General features: G+C 37.0%; 1 protein-coding gene across 8 annotated transcripts in view; it reads right to left on the reverse strand.

The window, feature by feature from the left end:
* The window catches only part of PATJ (PATJ crumbs cell polarity complex component), a 368,893-nt gene that overhangs the window by 211,985 nt on the left and 142,433 nt on the right, over positions 1-14,475 (reverse strand). For all 8 annotated transcript variants that reach the window (XM_070468065.1, XM_070468067.1, XM_070468062.1 and 5 more), the window contains exon 27: positions 6,984-7,083. In XM_070468065.1, the coding sequence (XP_070324166.1) occupies positions 6,984-7,083 (100 nt within the window). The remainder of the gene's footprint in view (positions 1-6,983; positions 7,084-14,475) is intronic.

The raw sequence follows: 14,475 nt of genomic DNA on the forward strand, positions 1-14,475 counted from the left end.
AGCAGGACTTTGTGGAGACTGTAGCTCCTCTCCCTGAGGATCAGAACTTTTAGATAAAATAATGAGTGGCATACTGAGAAAGAGACGTCAAGCTGTTCTGGACAGGATGGTCTGAAACCATGTGGATGGTACAGTTCAGGAGAAAAGTACCTCCAAAGCACCAGGAGCACACCTGGGTTTTCAGTGCGCCCCACGGCACATGCCTTCTTTCATTAATTTGCCAAAAAAAAAAAAAAAATACAGGAGTATTAGAATAAGGAGTCAGGGAAGATTTTCCAAAGAACATGATATGCAGCTGAAATCAGCAGAAGAGATCACCTTTCAAAGGCTTTTCTGAGAATACACTTAAAGAGTTGAAGAGAATTTATGGCACATAGTAGGTTCTTAATAAACTGTGGCTACTACCACACAGCTACTAAAATTCTGGCAATAAAAACACGAAGCTACAAATATGAGGAGATGAGAAAGAAGATTTATCTATATTTGCTGATTCATTTTCAGAAAGAAGGGCTTCCCTGGTGGCTCATCTGGTAACGAATCTGCCTGTAATGTGGGAGACCTGGGTTTGATCCTTGGGTTGGAAAGATCCCCTGAAGAAGGGAACATCTACCCACTCCAGTATTCTGGCCTGGAGAATTTCATGGACTGTATAGTCCATGGGGTCGCAGAGTCAGACACAACTAAGCAACTTTCACTTTTCACTTTTCAGAAAGAAAGATGATAAAGTTATGACATCTTTCCAGTAGCCAACTGAAAATCTGGGTCAGGATATCAGAGCAAGGTTAAGGCCAGAAATAAAGACTGGAAAGTCATCACGTGACAGTGAACTGAGTTATCATTTCATGCCCTCGATGATATTAAACCTCTGACAAGGCAATCTAGATAACTTTAAATTTAGGTATTAAACACTATACCATAAAGTTAAGTAAAAAGTTTTGCGCCACTGATACCTCCCTTTCACAAGTCATGCAGGTTTGATAATGGTAGTTTTTGTCAACAGCTAAGCATTTATGTGGGGCAGGAGAAGAATGGGACAACAAAGGATGAGATGGCTGGATGGCATCACCGACTAGATGGACATGAGTTTGAGTAAACTCTGGGGGTTGGTGATGGACAGGGAGGCCTGGCGTGCTGTGATTCATGGGGCTGCAAAGTCGGACACAACTGAGTGACTGAACTGAACTGAACTGAAGCATTTATGTGGATATTGCTTCTTGATAAAAAAAATAAATAATTTTATTTATTTGTTGTTTCTGGCTGTGCTAGGCCTTTGTCGCTGTGACGGCTTGTCTTTAGCAGTGGAGAGCGGGGGCTCCTCTCTCCTTGTGGCGTGCAGTCTTCTCACTGTGGTGGCCTCTCTCGTTACGGAGCACCGGCTCCCGGGCCTGCAGGCTTTACGAGTTGTCGCACGTGGGCTCAGCAGCTCTGGTTCACAGGCTTAATTGCTCCAGGGCATGTGTGATCCTCCTGGATCAGAAACTGAACTTGTATTTCCTACATTGGCATGGGGATTCTTAATCACTGAGCCACAAGGGAAGCCCTATTTCTTAATTTGGAACTATTTCAAAACTCTTAATTAAAATTCAAAAACTTTCTTATTGCTAAGATGATTGTACGACATCTCATGGCAATTAGACACCAGAATGTCATATGTTCAACTATGTGTTAAATAAGATGAGTGATCTATAATATAAATGCCTGTTACGTAACATACTCTCTATATAGGTATACTTGGGAGATGTGAGGTTCACATCCAGACTACTGCAAAAAAGTGAGTTGCAGTTTGAGTCACTTTGGTTTCACAGTGCATATAAAAGCTTTGATGTTGTTTTCATTCATGAACTCATATCAGACTCTCTGACCTCGTGGACTGTAACAGGTCAGACTCCTCTATCCTCTACTATCTCCCAGAGTTTGTTCAAATTCATGTCCACTGAGTCAGTAATACTATCTAACCATCTCATCCTCTGCCACCCCCTTCTCCTTTTGCCTTCAGTCTTTCCCAGCACCAGGGTCTTTTCCAATGAGTCGGTTCTTCACATCAGGTGGCCAAAGTATTGGAGTTTAGGCTTCAACATCAATCCTGTCAATGAATTCAGGGTTAATTTTCTTTGCAACTGCCTGGTTTGATCTCCATGCTGTCCAAGGGACTCTCAAGAGTCTTCTCCAGCACACAATTCAAAAGCACCAATTCTATAGTACTCAGCCTTCTTTATGGTCCAATTCTCACATCGGTACATGACTACAGGAAAACCATAGCTTTGCCTACGCAGACCTTTGTTGGCAAAGCGATGTCTCTGCTTTTTAATATACTGTCTAGTTTGGTCATATCTTTCCTTCCAAGGAGCAAGCGTCTTTTAATTTCATGATTGCAGTCCCCATCTGCAGTGATTTTGGAGCCCAAGAAAAGAAAGTCTATCACTATTTCCATTGTTTCCCTGTCCATCTGCCATAAAGTGATGGGACTGATGCCATGATCTGCCACTACTTCTACATTTTCCCCTTTTATTTGCCATGAAGTGATAAAAGCTATGTTTATACTATAATCTACTATGTATGCAATAACATTATGTGTAAAAAACAATGCACATACCATAATTTAAAAACACAATTGCTAAAAAAAAAAAAAAATGTTAAACATCATCTGATAATGCAGGTTGCCACAAACTTTCAAAATTAACCAGCCAAACACAATAAAAGGAGGAATGCCTGTATTGGTTGAAACACTGAATTCTCACAACAACCTGAACAATAATTACTTTGTTTATTTTACTAAGTATCCCCAGCAATACTATGTTGCTAAGTTCAAGGGTTACTACTCTGTCTCCAACCTCCTCAGCCTCTCAGAATGCTTCCACAGTTGACCACAGAAGTTCAGTGACATAACCCTTCTTGAAACACATTCTCTTAAACTAATTTTGTAATCTGAGAGTATTCTTATGCTTGGATGCTCTTATACTGGGCAATTGCTGGACTCCCTTCTTGCTGCTGTCTGTACATACTATTCTACCTCACCAGTTCCCATGAGTTTAATACCATCCAGATCAGCAGTTTTCAGAATGTGGGCCCTGAGTCAGAAGTATCAACATTACCTAGAAACGTAAATTATTGGGTGCTCCCAGGTGTGAGGAATTAGAAACTGGGGGTAGGGAATTAGTGGCTGAACAACTTCCAACAGGTGCTTCTAATGCAAGCCAAAGTTTGAAAACCACAGATCCAGATGTGTGCTTTTTATTCTCCAGGTTGTGACTCATTAGTTGATCAAGAAATAAACTGAGATGCAAACAGCATTTTAAAAACTGAAATAGAACCATATAGAGGGAATTCTCTGGTGGTCCAATGGTTAGAATTCAGCCCTTCCATGCTGTGGACCCGTTTCAATCCCTGGTCAGGGAACTAAGGCTCTGCAAACATGCAGCAGGGCCAAAGACAAAAAGAAGTAGTACAGAAAAAAGTTCTTCATACGTTATAAATGTAGGCAATATTTCATGAAACTCTTATTTCAATTACATATGCATATTAGCGTGTGTACATATGTGTACATGCACATCTATATTTGGTTGTCAAATGTGTTACTGAGAATCACAGTCTTGAAAAAAAAATTGATCAATATGATGACTAAAAAGCCAGCTCTTTGGTCCTTTTTTGCCATTTAGGTCTTATCTTGCTCAGACTTCCCATTTCACTTAATTTTGCTTCCTCCAAGGGATTTATTCTCAAACTACCTTGTTTATTTGGTGTTTATAGTACTTATAACATTTAAACTATTTTATTGTTTATAAGCTTTTTGCCTCTCTAGAATATAAGCCAGGAAAAGTAGAAATCTTGTTCCCTGCTGTGTTGCTGACACCTAAGACAGTGTCTGCCCACCTAAAATACCCACTCTGTAAGTATCTCTTGACTGGATAAACTTTACAAATGAATAACTTACCAAAAGTGACTTAAGTTAGATTAAACTACACTCTAGAATCATGCATACCTCATGACAGTGATCTTTCTAATACAATCATCACTTCCTAGTAGGCCTAAGGCATGGGTTCCAGTTGTCGACTTCCTAGTCCTGGACCACTGGAAAGTTATATAATCATATTTTCACCATTGTAAAAAGAAATGCTTAGTGTGGGGACAATAAGAATCTGATAAAACAGTGAACTAATTTACTTTTAATTTTTGGACAGATGAGCAGAGCATTCATTTAATAAGAGTTAAGGAACAAATAAAAACTCACAGGATCCATATCAAGAAGAAATACAGGAAAGCTAGAGGCTTTAAGTTCACCTACATTTTAAATGTGAACTATCTCATGACTCTATACAGTTCAAACCCTTCTGCAGAAGATTAAAAGCAAATCCAATGGGAAGGAAAATGTACACTGAGAAGGAAAAAACTGGGGAGCAAAATGAATGGAAAGTCATATTCACAGCTGGAGAAACTTGTGAAATTCAAATTTGCTGGAGAATCTGCAAAATGTCATAGTTAAAGATGACTTTCTTATTAGAAGTCTATATCTGCATTCAGTGTCTGGAGTAGGAAATGGCAACTTACTCCAGTATTCTTGCCTGGAAAATTCCATGGATAGAAGAGCCCAGCAGGCTACAGTCCATGGGGTCACAAAGAGTCAGACACAACTGAGCAACTGAACACACACGCACACATAGTGAATACCACTCTGACACCATTAGACAGAGCAGTCCCAAGACCACGTGTACCTGTGTGTTCACAGCACACACTCACAGTGTTAGTGGGGTTCAGGAGGGGCAGTGATTTACACTGAATGCATGCTCAGTCGCCAACATTCCCAATCCAGGGATCAAACCTGCATCTCCTGTCTCCTGCATTGACAGGCAGATTCTTTACCACTGGTGGTCTGGTGGTTTAGTCACTAAGTCATGTCCAACTCTTGCGACCCCATGGACTGCAGCCAGCCAGGCTCCTCTGTCCAAGGAATTTTCCAGGCAAGGATACTGGAGTGGATTGCCATTTCCTTCTCCAGGGGATCTTCCTGACCCAGGAATCAAAATGAGGAATCGAACCCAGGTCTCCTGCATTGCAGGCAGATTTTTTACCGACTGAGCTACGAGGGAAGCCCACTGGGCCACCCCAAATCATGCTATTCCTATTTCTGGGATATTAACATTTTAATTAATGGGAAGAATAGAAGATAGACAGTACCAGCTTTGGAGGCAGAGTGCCTGGGTTTAAATTCCATTTCCACTATTTATTAGCTGTGTACTTTTGACATATTTCTTAATTTTTCTGAGCCTGTTTATTTGTAAATTTAGAGACCTCACAAAATTATTATGTTGACTGAGTTAATAATACATATGAAGACCTGGCACATGGTAAAGCAGAGTATTTACTAGGTATCATAATCCTTATACTAAATTCTTTAAATGTTTTCTCCTCTAATGCTCACAGCAATACTATGAGACAGGTTATTATAAGGTATCCCCTCTCCTCCATATACATGAGAAAGTGTCAGCCATGAAAAGGTTAAGAAGCTTGTCCATGAATTCAAAACTAAGTGAATAGGGTTAGAATGTAATCTTAGTCATATGCTTAAACCAGGTTTCCTAACAACCATGCAAATATGGGTCTTCTAGTAACCCAGAAACTATGAATAATCAACAAGCTACCTCCACTCTGCTTCAGCTTCCATAATAACTATTATCAAAACAAAGGGTTACATTACACAAGTGCACACATACATCAATAGTATCCATTATGTGCTGTGCTTTCAAAGAGGTTGAAAACCAAGGCACTGCAGTACTTTTGTTAAATTTTGTTTCCATGCCTTTGTATCCTCCATTCCAGGTGGGTTACCCCACTGAGATAAAAAGCAGCAAAGTTTCATTTATCTCACAGCAGACTCACTTAGCACTATTAGTGAAAAACAGTTGGTCTTCAACAAAGATTGTCAAATAAATGAAAATGCATGAGAAAGTGTTCTATAAAATCACTAAGTACAAAGCAAGTTTTTATAAAGTCAACTTAATTGTTTCTTTTATTTATGTTTATATTTTATTTATATATTTAGAAAATTATAAAGTTATAGTGAACTTTATAATACTTTTTGAAGATTCATAATATAAAAGGCTAACAGCCTTATCACTGTATTTTAATCTTCATCACAACCCCTATAAAATAGGTACCATTATTTTCATAGAAGAAGGAATGCTTACGGTCACACATTATGAAGTACTAGAGACCAAATTTTAACTCTTTCAATTTCTGTATCAAACTCCTTTTCTATATAAGGAAAAATATTATTTTAAAGTATATAAATTTCAAAAACCATTAAAGCCAACCATGTAAATGCATAACCCTGTAGGTTTTAGTATAGTCACAAATTGTGCAACCATCATCACAATCTAATTTTAGAGCATTTTCATCACTCCAAAATAAATTCTGTATACAACAGCAATGAGATCTAACTACATACAGTTTACATGAATAAAAGGAATGTAAATTCTTTTAAATAAAGCCTCCTTTAAATATGTGTGAAAGTATATTTAATGCACCTAATGCAAAAGAACATCATGAAATGACAACTAAAGGAGAAAACTATGAGTTGGTGGGCCTTCTATAATTTTGCATTGTCAATATCACCATTTGTCTGGGCACAGCAAGTAACCAAGGACTAACATCTACATTCAACTCTGATTACTGTTGGTCAAACTCCAATTTCAAGGACTTCTTAGCATTTCTATATTCACAACCAAATAGTAAGACTAGGATGGACTGTAGATAAAAGTTTACCACCCAGTTGCCTTTGATATTCACTCCGTTATATTAATGTCAGAGGTAAAAGCTTAGGAAAATAAAGTCACAAAAGTTAGGAGATCTGAATTTTCTTTTTCAGCAAGATATGTTCATATACATTTTCTAAGAACCCACACCACTGTATTTGATAATTTACAACAACCATTAAAGTCTAATTTAATAAGTTCTGCATCTATCCCAAACAATGAAAAGGAACTCACTGTTGGTAAATGCACATTCTTCTTCAGATTCACCACTGTCATCAGATGGAGCTCTATAAGGAGGTGGCAGTTTCATTGGTGGTGGAGCAGTTCCTCGCCTCTGAAGATGCAAAATTTGAGAGAAGAGTTAACTGCCTTTGTTCAACCTCTTCCTCAATGACAAACAGGATTAAAAGATAATCTGTAAATATTTTGACTATATCCAACTTTCATCATATCACTAGGATTATAATTTTTTTATTCTCTATGTTATTATGTAAAGTGACTCTGTGATATAAATACACCAATACAGAAAACCGAAATTCAAAAGCACAACTTTTAAAACTGTTGACCTTCCCAGAAGCATGCATTCCTTTCTCCAGTGAGAAAACCAATTACATGTATCTTCTTTATACTGTTGAGAGTTAGTCTTCTTTGTTTCTGACCAAATAACTCAAATGAAAGACATTTCAAAAATGTCTTAGATATAAAAATGGCCCAATGTGTTAATCTTATGATTATTTCAACTTTTTATTCAATTATAAAAGGTACAGATTTCATTCTTTATAAAGTACTTGAAATACCAAGATTTTCTAATTGAAGAGGTATTCACCTATAATTTGTAAATAGTTAACACACATTTCAATGCTTTAAAAAGAGAGAGAATGCTTTACGATGAATACCTTTGGTATTTCTGTATACGTAGTCTTTAAATTTACACACCAAATGATACAGTACATCAATATTTGGTTTAAAGAGACTTAATTAAAGTAGACTTTATGATCATATTACCTTTATACAATGCAGACCTTTTCTTAAATGCTGGGAAAAATAAAACATACCAAACTACGGAGAGATCCAAGCTGCTGGAAAGAATAGGAGCTGATATACCCAAGCTCCCCACAGATGCCAAAATAACTGAATTAAGATTTGTTTTGCTACAGGATTTCAATAAAGCACAATCAATTATGCTTTATAGGACAAAGCCACTAATGGCAGGATACACTTCAGTAAATGGACAATGACTGGTCCATTACAGAAAGCAGACATGTAATAAATTCCTCCAAAATAGAAAACACTATTTGGCATCCAGAAGGAAAAACACACACTCAAATTTATTCAGGATAGCATCTAATCAAAGGTCATTCTAAGTGAAAGACAAAGCTAAGGACAAGGAGAGCTAGCTTTTAAAATAGTAGTAAAAGATATGAATTCTCTTTAATAGCACTTAAAAAAGTATATTTAAGGGACAATTGTTTATATGACCTATTTATTTAACTTCTACCAACACACTCACAAAGAATGTAGGATAAGCATATTCTGGGCTCCCTATGGTATGAATGTGGGTTGCCAGATGTCCAGGCATCTTTCTACCACATATGGGAGAAGAGTGTAGGCAGGTCCAGGCTCTCACTGTGGCAACGAAGGCTGGAGCAAGGTATGCAAGGGAGGGCCAGAACTTCTGTGAGGGTAGAGAAAAACACAGACTACAGGACATCCTCAGCTCTGAAAACAGTGTCCTTAACTGTTTGCTGAATGAGTAAATAACTGGTTGTCATTCATGTTGTTTCAGTTCTCTGACATATTAACATTTAGAAAAAAGACAATAACACAAAACATCTTGTTCAAGACCATTGCATATTAAGGACTTTGCTGATGGTCCAAGGTTAAGAATCCACCTTGTGATGCAGGGAACATGAGTTCGATCTGTGGTCCAAGAACTAAGATCCTACATGCCGTGGGAAAACTAGGCCTGCGCGCCACAACTGCTGGGTGCACACAACAGCTACTGAAACCCTTACCCTAGAGCTCAAGCTCCACAACAGGAGAAGCCACCACAATGAGAAGGCAATGCACCGCCACCAGAGAGTAACCCCCTTTTGCCTCAACTAGGAAAATCCCATGTGCAGCAACCAAGAGCTCATGAATTGCAACAAAGACCCAGTGTGGCCAAAAAAATAAATAAATAAAATTTTTAAAAAGAGCATTTAGATTTCTTATAGAAATGTAGTTATTTTAACAAATTATTACAGTTGTGTTGCCTTATAAGAAAGACATTAACAAGTTTAGTGTCTAAATTTGAATCTTATTTAAATGTTTTTTTCAGCAAACATAAATACTCTCTCCAATTCTCTCTGAACCAGGATAACCACCTTTTTGGTTCCCATGTTAGTGATTTTAATAAACATCTGACACTGTTACATTCTGCATAATTTCAAAGGTCAAGTTTCTTTTCTTTAATTTTATTAGCCAGTCTTGGAGGCCCCACTGAGATGTTCAAGTATACTCATCTTCCAGAACCAATGAACTGTGATGCCTGAGATACACAATCCCATAAACTGTTTAAGCCCATACACATGATTTCCTGGTTCCGATGGTAAATCCCCAGTGGCAAAAGAATTTTGTCTTTTTAACTGTTTTTCCATTTTTTAATTTTCAGTTCTATTTTGTTGTTGTTGTTGTTTCTAATATTAAGCTAAGGTTGGTTCTAATTTGTACTTCAGCCGTAAATAATTCACCATTAGTAGAAGTAATCGGTGGAATCTGGTTTTATGATCTGGCAATTTAGTGATATTTGTTGGAATGATGAGGATCTATTACATATCGGTTATTTGGGCATCTACTCTCTCTTGATTGAGAGAAAACAGCAAACATGTTTATTAGCTTGTTTGCCTGATCGTGTTTTTGTACAAGAACATGTCTTGGTTCCAATGTAAAGAACAGCTTTTTGCCACACAGACCAGTGTTTTTGCATTTTTGTGTCTACATCAGACACATGGCTAAAGTTGCAGGACAAAAGCTGAAAGTCCTCTGTATATCTGAAATGGAGAAAGACTCTTACCTCACTGTGAGCATGAAATATTCTCCTAGCTTTAGGGGTATTAAAAACTCAGTCTTTTTGTTGCAATGGTGAATGGTATTGTTTCCTTAATTTCTCTTTCTGTTTTCTCATTGTTAGTGTATAGGAATGCAAGAGATTTCTGTGTGTTAATTTTATATCCTGCAACATTACTGTATTCATTGATTAGCTCTAGTAATTTTCTGGTAGAGTCTTTAAGGTTTTCTATGTAGAGGATCATGTCATCTGCAAAGAGAGAGAGTTTCACTTCTTCTTTTCCTATCTGGATTCCTTTTGCTTCTTTTTCTGCCCTGATTGCTGTGGCCAACACTTCCAAAACTATGTTGAATAGTAGTGGTGAGAGTGGGCACCCTTGTCTTGTTCCTGATTTCAGGGGAAATGCTTTCAGTTTTTCACCATTGAGGGTGATGCTTGCTGTGGGTTTGTCATATATAGCTTTTATTATGTTGAGGTATGTTCCTTCTATTCCTGCTTTCTGGAGAGTTTTAATCATAAATGGATGTTGAATTTTGTCAAAGGCTTTTTCTGCATCTATTGAGATAATCATATGGTTTTTATCTTTCAATTTGTTAATGTGGTGTATTACATTGATTGATTTGCGGATATTAAAGAATCCTTGCATTCCTGGGATAAAGCCCACTTGGTCATGATGTATGATTTTTTTAATATGTTGTTGGATTCTGTTTGCTAGAATTTTGTTAAGGATTTTTGCATCTATGTTCATCAGTGATATTGGCCTGTAGTTTTCTTTTTTTGTGGCATCTTTGTCTGGTTTTGGAATTAGGGTGATGGTGGCCTCAAAGAATGAGTTTGGAAGTTTACCTTCTGCAATTTTCTGGAAGAGCTTGAGTAAGATAGGTATTAGCTCTTCTCTAAATTTTTGGTAGAATTCAGCTGTGAAGCCATCTGGTCCTGGGCTTTTGTTTGCTGGAAGATTTCTAATTACAGTTTCGATTTCCTTGCTTGTGATGGTTTTGTAAAGATCTTCTGTTTCTTCCTGGTTCAGTTTTGGAAAGTTATACTTCTCTAAGAACTTGTCCATTTCTTCCAAGTTGTCCATTTTATTGGCATAGAGCTGCTGGTAGTAGTCTCTTATGATCCTTTGTATTTCAGTGTTGTCTGTTGTGATCTCTCCATTTTCATTTCTAATTTTGTTAATTTGGTTCTTCTCCCTTTGTTTCTTAATGAGTCTTGCTAATGGTTTGTCAATTTTGTTTATTTTTTCAAAAAACCAGCTTTTGGAGAAATATACCGTGTTCATGGATTGGAAGAATCAATATTGTCAAAATGGCTATACTACCCAAAGCAATCTATAGATTCAATGCAATCCCTATCAAACTACCAACGGTATTTTTCACAGAACTAGAACAAATAATTTCACAATTTGTATGGAAATACAAAAAACCTCGAATAGCCAAAGTAATCCTGAGAAAGAAGAATGGAACTGGAGGAATCAACCTGCCTGACTTCAGACTATACCACAAAGCCACAGTCATCAAGACAGTATGGTACTGGCACAAAGACAGAAATATACATCAATGGAACAGAATAGAAAGCCCAGAGATAAATCCACGAACCTATGGTCACCTTATCTTCGACAAAGGAGGCAAGGATATTCAATGGAAAAAAGACAACCTCTTTAACAAGTGGTGCTGGGAAAACTGGTCAACCACCTGTAGAAGAATGAAACTAGACCACTTTCTAACACCATACACAAAAATAAACTCAAAATGGATTAAAGATCTAAATGTAAGACCAGAAACTATAAAACTCCTAGAGGAGAACATAGGCAAAACACTCTCCGACATAAATCACAGCAGGATCCTCTATGACCCACATCCCAGAATTTTAGAAACAAAAGCAAAAATAAACAAATGGGACCTAATGAAACTTAAAAGCTTTTGCACAACAAAGGAAACTATAAGCAAGGTGAAAAGACAGCCCTCAGATTGGAAGAAAATAATAGCAAACGAAGCAACAGACAAAGGATTAATCTCAAAAATATACAAGCAACTCCTCCAGCTCAACTCCAGAAAAATAAACGACCCAATCAAAAAATGGGCCAAAGAACTCAACAGACATTTCTCCAAGGAAGACATACAGATGGCTAACAAACACATGAAAAGATGCTCAACATCACTCATTATCAGAGAAATGCAAATCAAAACCATAATGAGGTACCATTACACGCCAGTCAGGATGGCTGCTATCCAAAAGTCTACAAGCAATAAATGCTGGAGAGGGTGTGGAGAAAAGGGAACCCACTTACACTGTTGGTGGGAATGCAAATTAGTACAGCCACTATGGAAAACAGTGTGGAGATTTCTTAAAAAGCTGGAAATAGAACTGCCATATGACCCAGCAATCCCACTTCTGGGCATACACACCAAGGAAACCAGATCTGAAAGAGACATGTGCACCCCAATGTTCATCGCAGCACTGTTTATAGTAGCCAGGACATGGAAGCAACCTAGATGCCCATAAGCAGACGAATGGATGAGGAAGCTGTGGTACATATACACCATGGAATATTACTCAGCCATTAAAAAGAATTCATTTGAATCAGTTCTAATGAGATGGATGAAACTGGAGCCCATTATACAGAGTGAAGTAAGCCAGAAAGATAAAGACCATTACAGTATACTAACACATATATATGGAATTTAGAAAGATGGTAACGATAACCCTATATGCAAAACAGAAAAAGAGACTCAGATGTATAGAACAGACTTGTGGACTCTGGGAGAAGGCGAGGGTGGGATGTTTCAAGAGAACAGCATCGAAACATGTATATTATCTAGGGTGAAACAGATCACCAGCCCAGGTTGGGTGCATGAGACAAGTGCTCGGGCCTGGTGCACTGGGAAGACCCAGAGGGATCGGGTGGAGAGGGAGGTGGGAGGGGGGACCGGGATGGGGAATACATGTAAATCCATGGCTGATTCATTTCAATGTATGACAAAAACTACTGTAATGATGGAAAGTAATTAGCCTCCAAAAAAAAAAAAAGAAAAAAAAGCATGCATTTGTAAGTATGCTAATTGTAAGCATACTAAATTGAAGAGGATGTTCTTTGTTAATGGAATGGAGAAAAAGACACTGTCTTATTTCATTTATTTTTTTAATAGGATATGTCAGATATCCTTTATACATGCTTTATACATGCAAAGGATATTCCACTGTGAAGTTTCTGTAGCCACAGAAAAATTGAGAAAACTTAGGCTAGGTCTGTAAAAACAAGTATTTCAAAATCTTTTGTGTTGTGAGTTTGCGTGCTAAGTTGCTTCAATTGTGTCTGACTTTTTGCAATCTTATGGATTGTATCCTGTCAGCCTCCTCTGTCTATGGGATTTTGCAGGCAAGAAAACTGGAGTGGGTTGCCATTTCCTTGAAACAAGTATTTCAAAATCTTCTGTGTTGTGGGTTTAAATAACGCTGTTTATTGGTAGTCTTACATAGCCTGTAATAAACAAGAATCACAAAAAAAAATAAAAATAAAAAATAAAAACTCAGTCTTTTAAAGTCTCTCTTTCTGATTGGTTAGAGACTAAGAAGCATTTGTGTCAGTCTTTTAAGAAATCCCTTTTCACAGAAACAACTAACTCAGAAGCACATTTATATGTGAATCTAGATTCACAAAGTCAAAAAGATTTGGTAATTTTAATTAGAAACACTTATACCTTCTCTCTGATCTCCTTGATCTCATTGGTGTGGAATATAAAACAAAAATATATAAGATAGTAAAAACATTGATACTAATGTTGCATGATATCCACAGGTCCACATGCTGTGCACGTGTGTATCATAATTGGTTACACATTAGTCTGAGAATTATCAGCCAGTTCTAAAGATTAGCACAATGTAGAGTATCATGTTGTTTTATTTGTTGCTGTTAAGAATAATCAGAGAGCATGCATCCTGTGATACTCTAAGTGTCATCAAGAGGGTCACAAGAGATCATTCTGATCTTTGTAAATGCCTTCATGAGGTTCCTCTTAGTTCCAGAGTCTGACAAATCCAGATTTTTCACTTTTAACAGCAATCTTATTGAAGTATATTTCACATATAATATACTTATTTGGGATAGATATATTTTTATAAGGTTAATGTAACCATACTTTTAAGGATTACTATGTTTAGTGGGAAACAGCATTTTCATTTGGGTAATACACGAAAAGAAAATGAAGATAACTAACTACAGAGGACTACTCTATTAATGAAATCTCCCAGTTGTGAAGAGTGTCCGCAATTTCCTTAAAAGAAAGAAAACATATGAAATAATACTGAAGAAAATTTAGAAAGAAAATACCAAAGAGTTATGAACCTACAGCCGATAATAGCATTTCTATGAACTCTGATGTTTCACATTCTATATGATATAAGAAGTCAGAAAATATTGAACTGAAATAAAACAAAATAAGAAAAAACTAGAGATTTATTCAAGACCTGCTTGTTGATTTTTTTTTTTTTTTTAGTTTTTCAGTCACTTTCTTCCCCTATATTTTTAATGTGAATAATTTCAAGCCAAAATTTTTATTTCTAACCTACACCTCTACTAATAGAGTTTCAAGTGATTTTTATTGTGTCCTTTCTGACTGTCAGGAATTCTAGAGAACATGACTGCTTTTGTATTAAGGAGAAAAAAATGCCTAA

This window comes from Odocoileus virginianus, chromosome 5 (genome assembly GCF_023699985.2).
Source record: "Odocoileus virginianus isolate 20LAN1187 ecotype Illinois chromosome 5, Ovbor_1.2, whole genome shotgun sequence".
In the NCBI taxonomy this organism is placed as follows: Eukaryota; Metazoa; Chordata; class Mammalia; order Artiodactyla; family Cervidae; genus Odocoileus; species Odocoileus virginianus.